The 14,359-nt window shown below is 41.5% G+C and overlaps 1 protein-coding gene across 8 annotated transcripts in view; it reads left to right on the top strand.

Moving 5' to 3' along the window:
- The window catches only part of TMEM266 (transmembrane protein 266), a 103,489-nt gene that overhangs the window by 62,431 nt on the left and 26,699 nt on the right, over positions 1-14,359 (top strand). For 7 of the 8 annotated variants that reach the window (XM_083460735.1, XM_083460737.1, XM_083460740.1 and 4 more), the window contains 2 exons: positions 1,700-1,854; positions 9,113-9,186. In XM_083460735.1, coding sequence (XP_083316861.1) covers positions 1,700-1,854; positions 9,113-9,186 — 229 coding nt within the window. The remainder of the gene's footprint in view (positions 1-1,699; positions 1,855-9,112; positions 9,187-14,359) is intronic. The other variant, XM_083460742.1, reaches the window with a different exon arrangement.

Consider the following 14,359-nt stretch of genomic DNA (forward strand, 5'->3'; position numbering starts at 1 on the left):
GGCTGGCGACTCTTTTAAATTTGTACTTTTCTGCTGTTTTGCTGTTAAATGTGTTTAGATAATACAAGCTTTTTAAATATTTATGTATAACTTTGCACACTTCTGATGAATGGCAAACATGACTCTATGTAAGGAAACAATAAAGGTTTTTCCAGGCACTTCTGGCTCTAAACACATCTTTTATCATTGGCAATACAAACCCGTGCCAGGTCCATTACTGCTCTCATTATTATTATTTTTTGCAAAACCTGTCCCAGTCAGATTGAAATTAAAATGTTATATTCTATAATCTCTGTAAAGACATGCATCTCTACCCTCTGCTGTCCATTCTGGGAAATTTATAGGAAAAGTCAAGAGTTAAAAAGCAGAGTTGTACAGTGGTACCTCGGATTACAAACATCTCGGGTTACAAATGCTTCAGGTTACAGACTCTGCTAGCCCGGAAGTAGTACCTCAGGTTAAGAACCTTGCTTCAGGACAAGAACAGAAATCACGTGGCAGCGGGAGGCCCCATTAGCTAAAATGGTGCTTCAGGTTAAGAACAGTTTCAGGTTAAGAACGGACCTGCGGAACGAATTAAGTTCTTAACCCGAGGCGCCACTCATGAAAATGGTATGAAATGTAGAGAAAAGACAAAAGCAATAATGTAGTGCTAGTAAGATAATTTACAGAACCCAAGAAGTTGCTCAGTTTAAATTTAAAACGTCTTGTCAAGAAGCTGTGAATTTAGCAATGGAGACAGCGATGCTGCTCACCCCAGTGGGGCAGCTCAGTTGGTAGAACATGAGACACTTCATCTCAGAGTCATGGGTTTGAGATCCAGGTTGGGCAAATAGATCCCTGCATTGCAGGGGGTTGGACTAGATGACCCCCAGGGTCCCTTCCAACTCTACCATTCTATGATTTTCATAACACAGCACATCCGTAGTGGCATTTAGAACCTTTTAAAAGAAGATTGTTCGGTATGGTGATGTTACTCCTTTTGTTTCACAGTTTACCTCTAATGGGGAAATCTGTGGCCCTTTAGATCTTACTGGACTCCATCAGCCTAAGCCAGCCTGGCTGATGATCAGAGATGGTGGGTGTTGGAGTCTTAGCATCTCTGCACATGGTCTGATGTAGAGATGGGCAACAGACTAGCACAGCTATCCCTCTGAAAAGGAATAGTATTTTTATATGGAAGCTTTGATTTGCCAGGTGTCCAGTTCTGTGCTACTTGCGGAGCAAATACAAAGAAATAAAACAAAACAGAGAGATACAGGCATTCATCATTCCAGTAAGAGTTGGTTTATTATTATTATTATTATTATTTCACAAAAATTATATACCGCTTGATTGTAAAATGGCTGACAAAAAGGTAAAACAATACAATTAATAAAAATTTGCAACCATACTTAAAAACATATGAAAATTAAAATACTAAAAGTTTAAAATTACCTCAACCTTATAAGCATCTAGGTAGGCTTGTCTAAACAAGAATTTCACCTGTAATGTAAAATGTACCCAGAGATTCATACTTATTCTTTGTATTGTATAGGTTGACCAAACAGAAAGCATGAATATTCAGAGGGTATTTTTCAAATAAGATTCCTTCTGCTCATACAGACAGCTGTACAGTTTCTGTCCTGTTACTCTTTACCTATCTTCCTTTTTTCCTGTCGCTTTTCTTCCCTTCTTCCCCCTGTTTTTCTTTCTTCAGATCTAACTGGCTTAAGCCGTGCTGTGGGAGGCGAGCTGCTGTGTGGCAGGTATTTTTGCTCAGTGCAAGTCTCAACAGTTTCCTGGTAGCCTGTGTAGTATTGGTGGTGATCCTGCTGACTCTGGAACTCCTAATAGATATAAAGCTTCTCCAGTGTGAGTAGCAGGTTTTTCTTTTTCCTGAAACTTTTGGCCATTATATTGAGGCTAATGCACTATGGGTTGCAGGTGGGTGGGTGGAAATAGCTTGGGAATAGTGTCTAGATCAGGCTTCCTCAACCTCGGCCCTCCAGATGTTTTTTGGCCTACAACTCCCATGATCCCTAGCTAGCAGGACCAGTGGTCAGGGATGATGGGAACTGTAGTCTCAAAACATCTGGAGGTCCGAGGTTGGGGAAGCCTGGTCTAGATTGTATGAGGTGTGAAGTGTATGGAATTTTGTGAACCTCTGATGTGCTGATATTCCTTTGGGGCTCATCCCAGACCTAACATTACCCACTGTCTCCCCACCTGTCCCATTCAGATGTACATTTGAATTCTCCCCCCCCCCCCCCGGCAGCACTATGGGGTTGGTTGGTCTTCCAGAGTAATTAATAGGGCTGGGTAATATCTGATTTTCAACATTGCAATATATCACCAGCTAAACATTGCAGTATTTCAATATACTGTATCATGTTGTCTGAAATGAGGCTGGAGTTTATAATAATCTGGGGAAATACTGAATTATTATTATTTTTATTTGATGTGTATAATTAAATGAAATTTTACTCTGATTGCATGCGTGACTAAACCATTAAAGATTTCTGGAGAATATATTACTGTTCTGTTATGGGCTTTATATGTCCGTAGTAACACCTTGAACTTGACCTGGTAACAAATTGGGAACTGGTGCAGATCGGTGTTAGAAACTCAGTTAGACAATCTAGGTGCCACATGGCGCCTGAAAACTAGGTTACAGGTGCAATAACAGGATGTCTAGGCCATTTTTATGTATAACAAGATTACAAAGCTGAAAATGAATGAACTCTAGCTAAAATCTTATGTTCATTTTTAATATGGTCTTGTCCTCATTGGAAGACAAAGTCATGCTTACCCTGCCCGCCCCCTAATATTCTTTTTTAAAATAGTAATTTTTATTAGTTTTCAATTATTAAAATCCAATAACAGCCACATTTTATCAATATCAAATTACCATTCCCATCCAAATATAGATCAATTATACAGCCAATTATAATTTTTGAGTGACTTCCTGTGTGCTGGGTTTTGGGATGCAAAGTTCTTATTTTCCCCTGCTTCCAAAATCTTAGTTAATTCAGTTGCATTAAGTCCTGATCTTAGCTACAGAGTTCTTAACTTCCATTCGTGTTGAGATATTTAATAAAAAGATTTTTCCCCCGCAAGGAGAGTTCTGTACCCTGTAAATTCTCTGTGTGAGATGTTTATTTTCCCATTTGCTTCTTCATTGTTCTAATCATGTCCTGCAGCAGCATCTCTTCTTCCGCTTTTCCAATCTTTCTCTTCTTCTGCTGAAATTCTAGCTGCGTCATTACGCCATCTTTGTTGTTTGTGTCTGAGTAAGGGAGTAATCTGGTTTCCCGCCGTAGCTCTGGGCGAATTTCCAGTTCTCCTTCCAATTCTTAGATCTCTTAACAATCTGGCGTTGCGCCAGGTCTTCTAAGGCCATAATCCGAATTGTCTTCCAGTGGAAGTTAGATGCTTTAAATCATTTCAGTGATCTCACACAGTTCTATTTTTATATTAATCCATAAATATAATTCCGTTCTCTTTTTCTCTTCTTGCTTTTTATCAATTTGTTTAGGGGGAGGCTTGCCAAATCATTTATGTAGCAAATATAGTATATGTAAAAAAGGGTAAAAACTCCCCTCCTCCCTCACGTACCGTATTTTTCAACGAAGGAAATCTTTCCAGTTCGAAACGTTGCAACCCAGTAATGGGATTCACTTGGCAGTTTATAATCTTGTCCCCTTCATTCTGCACCTGTCTGTAAATTAGAGCCAATTTCATCCTAATAAACAGAAGCACCTCTGCTCTTCACGGCTGCGTGGGGGGGGGGGGTTACCGATATGCGAAGCGCTTTTACACTTAGCTCCTACTGCCTCTTGGGTTCCATACCAGAGCGAGAGCCACTTATCAAGACGATCTACGAGTGAAGCTCACTCCCCCCGGGCCCTGGGGGAGCTTGCAAGGACAATTACTCCCAGGTCATCCTTGTTTTCTTCCACAAATGATCTCCGCTAGCATGGGAGGCTGCATCCATTAAGGCAGGAAGCACCGGAAGTCTGCCCCCCTAATATTCTTAAGAGGGTCCCTTCTCCAGTCTTCAAAGAGTGGCTGGAAGTGGGGAAGCAGAAAAATTCTCCCTAGATCCCCTTTCCTTCATATTAATACTGTATTTACTCGAGTCTAATGTGCTATTGAATCTAATGTGCACCTCAGTTTTAGGAACATTGAAACAAAAAATATTTGCTGGTGACTGTAAAGGTAAAGGGACCCCTGACCATTATGTCCAGTCGTGACCAACTCTGGGGTTGCGGCGCTCATCTCGCTTTATTGCTCGAGGGAGCCGGCATACAGCTTCCGGGTCATGTGGCAGCAGGACTAGGCCGCTTCTGGCGAACCAGAGCAGCGCACGGAAACGCCGTTTACCTTCCCGCCGGAGCAGTACCTATTAATCTACTTGCACTTTGAGGTGCTTTTGAACTGCTAGGTTGGCAGGAGCAGGGACAGAGCAACGGGAGCTCAACCCATTACGGGGATTCGAACCGCCAACCTTCTGATCGGCAAGTCCTAGGCTCTGTGGTTTAACTCACAGCGCCACCTGCATCCCTTGGTGACTGTAAATGTGCCATCAAATCTAACGTGCACCTTGATTTTCGCAACATAATTTGGCCAAAATGGTGAGCATTAGATTTGAGTAAATATAGCATATCTTTCTAGCACAACAACTAACACATATTACAGGCCTACACAACTGACAGCAGAGACACCCACCTTAAGTGTACAGTTTGCACAACCCAAGACTTCAGTGTCCCGCAGTGACCCCAACCCAACACTGCTTTAGATTTTAAGCACCACTGTGAGAGTGAATTAGGGAACACTTTGAAATGTGCTGTATTTCCCCCCAATAAAAATTCACTCCCATCCTTTATTTAAAACTTACAAAATTTAGAATACTGAAACAGATTAAAATTACCTCAATTCAAAGTGTGTGTTGTGGATGTCTATATATTCTGTACCCCATCTTGTATGAACGGGCAGGATACAGACATTATTACTTTTTAAGAATTGTTCTATTAAAGATTTTATTGGATTACAAAAGAACATACATCACCTCTGTTTTCAGATCATAAAGTCCTTTCTATAGATCATAGATTCACTGGAAAAGACCCTGATATTGGGAAAGATTGAGGGCACAAGGAGAAGGGGACGACAGAGGACAAGATGGTTGGACAATGTTCTCGAAGCTACTAGCATTAGTTTGACCAAACTGCGGGAGGCAGTGGAAGACAGGAGGGCCTGGAGTGCTCCTGGTCCAGGGGGTCACGAAGAGTCGGACATGACTAAACGACTAAACAACAACATAGATCAGTTACATTCGACGTGAGACTTTAATGTGGTATACAGTATAAGGTTGGGGGAGGAGAGAGAAGGGAGGTGGATAGTAAACTTTCATTCTTTATATCCATTTATTAATTTTCATTGGCATTGAGAGAGGTTGGGGGCCCCAGAGTGTGGTGGCCTGCCTTCAGTTGACTGCAGTGGGATCTGTTTGTGTGTATGAGGGTGTGTGGGGTTCTTGGGTCAAGTTAGCCATATTGATTCATATGCTGTTGGTGGGTTCTTCTTCTTGTCCTGTTGGGCTGTGTGTGTAATAAAAGGGAGCCACACTGGGGTGAAAGTGTCCTCTACTTTGTTGTCGTTTAGTCGTGTCCGACTCCGTGACCCCCTGGACCAGAGCATGCCAGGCACTTCTGTCTTCCACTGCCTCCCGCAGTTTGGCCAAACTCATGCTGGTAGCTTCAAGAATACTATCCAACCATCTCTCCCTCTGTTGTCCCCTTCTCCTTGGGCCCTCCATCTTTCCCAACATCAGGGTCTTTTCCAGGGAGTCTTCTCTTCTCTGAGGTGGCCAAAGTGTTGGAGTCTCAGCTTCAGGATCTGTCCCTTCCAGTGAGCACTCAGGGCTGATTTCCTTCAGAATGGATAGGTTTTATCTTCTTGCAGTCCATAGGACTCTCAAGAGTCTCCTCCAGCACCAGAATTCAAAAGCATCAATTTTTCGGCAATCAGCCATACATCACTTCCATACATCACTACAGTGGTACCTTGGGTTAAGTACTTAATTCGTTCCGGAGGTCCGTACTTAACCTGAAACTGTTCTTAACCTGAAGCACCACTTTAGCTAATGGGGCCTCCTGCTGCCCCCGTGCCGCCGGAGCATGATTTCTGTTCTCATCCTGAAGCAAAGTTCTTAACCTGAAGCACTATTTCTGGGTTAGCGGAGTCTGTAACCTGAAGTGTATGTAACCTGAGGCGTATGTAACCCGAGGTACCGCTGTACTGGGAAAACCATAGCTTTAACTATACGGACCTTTGTCCGCAAGGTGATGTCTCTGCTTTTTAAGATGCTGTCTAGGTTTGTCATAGCTTTTGTCCCAAGGAGCAGGCGTCTTTTAATTTCGTGACTGCTGTCACCATCTGCAGTGATCATGGAACCCAAGAAAGTAAAATCTCTCACTGCCTCCATTTCTTCCCCTTCTACTTAGTAAGGTAAAGGTACCTCTGCCCGTATGGGCCAGTCGTGTCTGACTCTAGGGTTGCGTGCTTATCTCGCTCAAGAGGCCGGGAGCCAGCGCTGTCCGAGGACACTTCTGGGTCACGTGGCCAGTGTGACTAAGCGGCATCTGGCGAGCCAGCACACGGCACACGGAAACGCCGTTTACCTTCCCGCTAGAAAGCGGTACCTATTTATCTACTTGCACTTAGAGGTGCTTTCGAACTGCTAGGTGGGCAGGAGCTGGGACCGAACGACAGGAGCTCACCCCGTTGTGGGGATTCGAATCACCAACCTTGTGATCAGCAAGTCCTAGGCACTGAGGTTTTACCCATTTGCGCTTTATTTTTAATCTTAATATTCATTTTAGTCAGTTTTTAATGCTATGCTACACCACTTTTTATTTTATTAGTCCTTTTATTTATTTATTAAACTTTTTTGTTTTTATTCTGTAAGCTGCCCAGAGAACACTTGTTACAGGGGAGCGTATAAATGTCAAAAATAGAATGAATAAGTAAATAATGCAACTGATGATCTTTTCATTGTATGGCTCTTTAGAATGCCCATTAGCATTCGCAGTCAGTACTGGCTTGGAGTAGGGGGGTGCAATAAAAATATTTTATTGTCTTGCATGTTGTCCATTCTGCACATCTTTAGTTGAACACAAGAGGGCAGACAGAATGTTGCACATTCCTTTATTCCTTCCAACATATGGGTTGCTGCCTTGTTGATAGCATTTTCCCATTTCCCTTTATTGCAGCCATCAGGATGTAGCTGAGGTTTTTTCCTTCTTTCTCTTAGCATTTCACAATATGGAGACAGGGCTATAAATGTGTCAGTGCAACATTGCATAGGTAGTGGAGTTACAGGATTTAAAAAACAAAACAAACCTAAAAGTGAAATACTGTGTTTCACTCAAACAGATTAATATTCTGCTACAGTTTTGCATTTTTCTGTGCCTGCACACAACACTGAAAACTTGAAGTTTTTTTCCTTATTGAGAAGAAAACAAAACTCGTACGTATTCCCAAAGTTATTTTAACACTTTGCTGCACATGAAACATTTTCAACATAAAGAGGGGAAATTGGTCTACCTAAAGGCTCTTGAGAGAGACTTGCATCGCAGCAAGAGTCCAGGGTGTTTCCTAAGGTCTGCTTTGTGCTGGCAGATGGCTAACTTGCAGTTTTCCTTTCATGCAGCCAGATACAGTGATACCTCGGTTTACAGACGTTTCAGGTTACTGACTCCGCTATCCCAGAAATATTACCTCGGGTTAAGAACTTTGCTTCAGGATGAGAAAAGAAATCGTGCTCCGGCGGCAGCAGGAGGCCCCATTAGCTAAAGTGGTGCTTCAGGTTAAGAATGGACCTCCAGAACGAATTAAGTTCTTAACCCGAGGTACCACTATGTAAGGCCAACATCTTTTCTCTCATGGGATGTATTGCACTGTGATCATGGTAAATAATGATAAACTGTGCTTATTGTCGCTTTCCTGAGTCCTCCCTCCAAGCTACTAATCCATCGCACGCAGGCACTGAACGGGTTACCAGGCTTTTTGGCTTCTTCTCTGGCACCAGATACAGAACCTCAAAACATGGTGTGTTCTCTTCCTCCCCCACCTACATCCAGAATTAAACATGGTTGTTTAGTAATATGCCTTTCCTACAGTCTACATGAGGACAAAGGAAGGCTTAATGCAGGTCAAATTGTAGATCAGTCTCATGGCATGTGGCCTGGTTCACACATCATGTAAAGACACAAGCATTCTGGCTTCCAAAAAGGAGCACGTATTCACTTTATTACTGGCTACAAATCATGGTTATGGAGACTACAAATCATGGTTAAGGAGATTAACCAAAATCCTGAGTTCCAACCCTAAACCAGAGCTTTCTGTGCTGAGGTAAAGGACCATGGATGAACATAGCAACCACAGTCTTCTTCCTGCAAGACAGTGCATTCAAACTAAACCATGCAGTCATGGGCGTTGAGTGACTTTAATTCATTCTTGGCTCTTATATTCTACTTTTGGTACCTTTTGAATCCTGAATCTTGGACTTGTTACTGAAAGAAGCTAAACTTGGAACCATGGTTTATAAACCTGATTTGTTTCAATAAACCATAGTTCAGATTAATCACAGTTTGGTTTGGACAATAATGCTAATTGCAGCTAATTGAAAACGGAGGTGAAATGTCTGATCCTGTGCCAGTAGGGGAGAATATGTGCTGGAGGCTCAGAGATGGGAGAGTTGAGAAGATGGAAAATGGAAGCAGACAAGTAACTGTAAATCATGTTAAGCTTTAGTGAAGCTTAAACCAAGGTGTGCATTCTAAATGATTGTTAATAAAAATCACAATTGGTGTTATGTCTCGACTGAGCCTATATCTCTAATGCTGTGTACTAGCTGTGAATATTTACCAGTGTTTCTGCAATTGGTGGGGAGTTCACTTCTTTCATCATTTTGTCCCTTCTCTCCTAACCCGGATTTGGCCCACAGTCTCCTGGGGGGTCAGCCTTAATCAAGGCAGGCTTCAGAATGTTTGGTTCATTATGTATAATGTGCAACTTGCATGCTGGGAAACCAAAATGATGCTTCATAATAATCTTTATTTAATTTCAGTTTCAAATGCAACCCAGTTTGCTGGAGTTATTCACTGGATCAGTCTAGTTATCCTCTCTGTGTTCTTTTCAGAGGTAAGTGAAATGTGAAAGTAAGTGACAAAGGACAATATGGCTGAAAAACTGGTTACAGTGGTACCTCAGGTTACATACTCTTCAGGTTACATATGCTTCAGGTTACACACTCCGCAAGCCCAGAAATAGTGCTTCAGGTTAAGAACTTTGCTTCAGGATGAGAACGGAAATCGTGCTCTGGTGGCACGGCGGCAGCAGGAGTCCCCATTAGCTAAAGTGGTGCTTCAGGTTAAGAACAGTTTCAGGTTAAGTACGGACCTCCTGAACGAATTAAGTCCTTAACCTGAGGTACCACTGTACTTCCTTAGGAAATGTGTTCAGTTGTATATCTAGGCACCTAAATTGTCTTAGTTACCTCAGAACTACAATACCTCAAGGACTTCATATTTCCATATGAATCTACCCGGACCCTGAGATCATCATCTGAGACCCTCCTTCACGTGCTTCCTCCACGAGAGGTCCGGAGGGTGGCAACGTGAGAATGGGCCTTTTCTGCAGTGACTCCCCATCTGTGGAATGCTCTCCCCAGGGAAGTTTGACTGGTGCCTTCATTATACACCTTTAGGCGCCAGGCAAAAAGGTTCCTTTTAAACCAGGCCTTTGTTTGATCCGATTTACATCCTATGCCCTTTTAAAATGTATTTTTATTAGATATTTTGTGGTGGGTGTCTTGATTTTATTCTGAGAACCGCCCTGAGACCCCCGGGTATAGGGCGGTATATAAATTCAGTAAATAATGAATATTTATAATATGGCATGTTAGTGCATGAGCTTGTATTTTCAATAGTTCTTAGAAAGTGCAGCTGGAGTATAATACAACTTGTAGGTTATCAACAGGAGCTGACCACCGACAGCACACAGGCCACAATCTTGAAATACCTGCATTGACTCCCAGCTCCTTCTTGGACCAAGTTTCTTCCCCCACCCCAGATGCTGATCATTGCCTTTTTAAAGCTCTAAGTCATCTGGGTGCAGAGTAACTGAAGAACCACCTTCTCTCAGAAAATCTGGCTAGTTGTTTATAACTGCATTGAAGGCTCTGCTTTAGAGTCCTTCATCACAGATGTGGCAGAAGGTTATTCAGAGGATGCCCTTTTTCATAGTGGCATCTATGTTTTGAAACTTCTTCATAGGAGAAGGATGATCTGCTCCAGAGGGCATTTGGAACCCTCCAAGCTGTTTTTAGCAGATTTGTGGGGGCTGTTGGTAAGACTGGGTTTTAATTAATATTTTATTGTGCAGTGCTATTTAACGTGTTTGCTACTTGATGATGAGCTTCCTCAAGATGGACAGATGTGAGGATAAATGAATATTAAGTTCTTAATATTTCCAATTATGTTTCTCTACATTGGGGAATTCAGAAGGTTGCAGCCATAAGAATTTGTAGACCATGTCCCAGAACAAAGGCTTTCTGGTGTGGTCACATTCTAATTATGCTATACAGTGGTACCTCGGGTTACATACGCTTCAGGTTACAGACTCCGCTAACCCAGAAATAGTACCTCAGGTTAAGAACTTTGCTTCAGGATGAGAACAGAAATCGTGCTCTGGCGGCGTGGCGGCAGCAGGAGGCCCCATTAGCTAAAGTGGTGCTTCAGGTTAAGAACAGTTTCAGGTTAAGAACGAACCTCCGGAACGAATTAAGTTCTTCACCCGAGGTACCACTGTACAGTTCAAAAAGGATGCCATACAACTGGAAAAAGTTCTGAATGAGCAAAATTTGGGCTCCAGGGATAGGAGAGCAGTTTTCTTGGAAGGAACACTAAAGTGGGAAAAGTAGAAGGCTAAGAGGAAAATATATATTAATACCATGCATAAAGTGGAGAAAATGGATAAAGAAATGACTGTTCCTCCTTTTCCCATAACAATGATTTTGATTTGGGGTTAGATTCATTTTTTATGGTAATTGGGAACTGGTGTTTGTGTTTTGTTGTCAGGACTTATTAATGTGAATTGTTTGAGCGTTGGTCAGTCTCAGTGCAATTTGATATTTGGTGTGTTTGGTCTGATGAGTTGACTATAGACTTATTTAAGGTTTTCCTTCATATCTTTTGTACTTTGGGCTGATACATTTTGCCGTTACTGTGGATTACTCAGTATTGCTATTGCTAGTGTTTAATTCAAATTATTAAATGAAGTGTTCAGACTTCAGAGCAGTTCTAACCTTGACCGGAGACGATTAGCGCAGGTGAGCCTCCTTCACACCTGAATCCCTGCTGGCTTCTGCCAGTTAGGCCAGAAGGGAGGGTGGCCTTTTCCGCCAGGGGGGGCTGGGGGGCTCCATGCACTAGAGGGGTCTTAATTGGGCCCCTCACCTGGCAGGGGATCACCATGGATTTAAGTAGATTCTTAACTGGCTCAGCTCTGCCCCATACTTTAGTCTATTATTGGATTTAGTTGATTAATGTTAAAAGAGGTGTAGAATATCCTGGGTGTGTGTGTGTGTTTCTACACTAGTGGCCAAAATTGTGGAAACCTTTTGGAGAAAGTGGATTTCCGAGGTTTGATGGCTCATACCACTTTTTTTGGGAGTAGTACCATAAAATTATGCATCAATGGAAAGATAATTTAATGAAGAATGTAATGCAACAAAGTTTATTCAATTATCTGTATTCTATCAAAAGTTATAGCCAAATAACCAGAAAAAGGAGTGTTTAGAGAGCCAATCAGGTGTCATCTTGTTTTGGCAATGATGGCTTATAACACCACTTTTTTTTTGGAGTTATACCATAAAATTATATATCAATGGGAAGATAATTTAATGAAGAATGTAATGCAATAACTTTTATGAAGGATTATTTATTACAACAGCAGTCAAAAAGAAGAAACATCAAACACATAGAAAAAAATGAGATATACAAAAATTCTCCCCATGTCAGCTAATACTTAGTTGGGCAACCTTTAGCCTTCCCATGGAGTGAACCAAGGTTTTTAGTTTTGCATCTGTAAAAATGTGAAACCAAAATTGAATTATTGCCTCTATTAATTGGGTTTTATTGCTGGGTTGCTTCTGACTAACAAGTTTCTTTAGTCGGCTCCATACATTTTTGATTGGGTTAAAGTCTGGGATATGTATTTGGGGGCATTTACATTCCTATTAATGATGCAAATTCTGCCCACACCTTTTGCTGTCATATGACCCCAGATCATAACACTAACTGGGTGTTTCATAGTAGGTGTAATGCAAGTAGGATGTAAATCATCTCCAATTCTTCTCACATATTTCATGCCATCACTACCAAGCAAGAGGATTTTGGTGTCATCACTCCAAATAACACTGTCCCATTGTTCCGCTGTCCAGTTGGCATGGGTTTAAGCCCAGTTTAATTTTTTAAACCTTTGTTTGAGAGATAACAATGACATTTTCCTTGGAATTCTGGCATATTCCTGCAGTCTGCACCGAACAGTCCTTACACTCAACTTCACATTACATTGTACCATGTTATCTTGTATACACCCAGATGATTTTCTTCTGTCACGTAGGCACAGTCTCTCAATTCTTCTAACATCACTTGCTGTTGTGCACCTTTTCCTGCCCTTACCAGTCTGATTTTGTAGTGACCGAGTCTCCTTATATCTTTTCAAAAATTTAGAAATGCCACCTTTGGTTAAGTTTCCCCAATTTTTCTTCTATTTTCTTCATAACTGTAGCCATGTTTGCTTAATAGTACTATTTTACATGGCTTTCTGGGTGACCAGTCAACTCTTTGCACCATTTCTTGAATTTTATTACATTTTACAAACTCACTAAATGAAAGAACACAAAAACCCCAACCAACTTGATAGCAATCACATAACACACTGACAAATGCCCTCCTCTCAGCTCCAGTACATAACATCAATAGCTGAATCTTACTGTGACCTGATTGGATCATTGCCAAAACAAGATGACACCCGATTGGCTCTCTAAACCCTCCTGCTCATTGGCTACATTCAAATGAAGGAAAGCTACTGCATATCAACCTAAGCAAGTTGTGCTTCCTTTTTCTGGTTATTTGGCTATAACTTTTGATAGAATACAGATAATTGAACGAACTTTGTTGCATTACGGTATTCATTAAAGTATCTTTCCACTGGTATATAATTTTATGGTATTATTCCTAAAAAAGATTGCCACAATTTTGGCCACTGGTATCTGTGACAACAGCAAGTTTTTGAGATACCATGGAACATCTTGATAATGGAAAAACTGAGGTTCAAATTGCCTCTCTGCCTAACTGACACCACAGGGTTCCTCCTGTCCTGATTGAGGCTTAAGATGCATGTGGTTTCAGAGCAGGATATCCCTAGTTAACCTTAATGTGCTGAGGGGGAGGGGAACAAGTTGCACAGATGAACTTAAGAGCATGCCCTGGTGAGTCTATAGATTACACAGAGAAGGTCATAAATAGCCACATTTATTGACAGAGATTTCCTATTTTTCCATTATTACTTGAAGAAATGAGAAATGGGTGGTTTGGTCAATCAAGACCAGAATTATAGGCCTCTGGAACATACTGAAGTGCTTCCTTCTGGCACTTCAGCTGCTTGGTTGGGTGTATTATTCTCCTGTGATCCTCCAACTTCTTCCCTACTCCTCACCTTGCTGTCAGAATTTATTTTGTAAGCTGCTTGGGGCAAAGACCTGTTCTCTTCTCTTCAGTTGGAAGCACAATACATATCAGAGGTGCAGTATAGAATCTGTGGGTTCTAATATTACTATAATGTTCAAGGATTATTATCTCAATATGTAATGAGTGATGCCTGAGTAGAAGTGCCATAAAATTCTTGCATTTGCTCCTTGGTTGATCCTGAACTCACCAGAAACCCTTCTGTGCTAGGAGAAAAGGCAGAGGGATGTGTGGGGCAGCTGAAAACACCCTGCGTCAGTTCTGACAGGATCCCCGTCTCAGTGTGCCTGACACTTTCCCTGCCTCTATTTTTACAATAGTGCAAAAGCCAGCAAAGATACCAGTTTACGTGGATAAAACAAGAGAAGAGAGAAACCAGTTATAATTGAAAACACTATTGTAACTGAAAATATAGATATATAAAATATGTCTGTATTTGAGCATGTAAACCAATCTCTTATAACATTAAAAAGCCACGTTTTGATAAAGTATCAAATTTTCTCTGCAGTATTCAGTAAATAGTTTCCAATTTGCTAAAAAGTTACTTTACAATTAGCTCCCCC

Source organism: Podarcis liolepis (genome assembly GCF_965112155.1).
Source record: "Podarcis liolepis genome assembly, chromosome: 9".
In the NCBI taxonomy this organism is placed as follows: domain Eukaryota; kingdom Metazoa; phylum Chordata; class Lepidosauria; order Squamata; family Lacertidae; genus Podarcis; species Podarcis liolepis.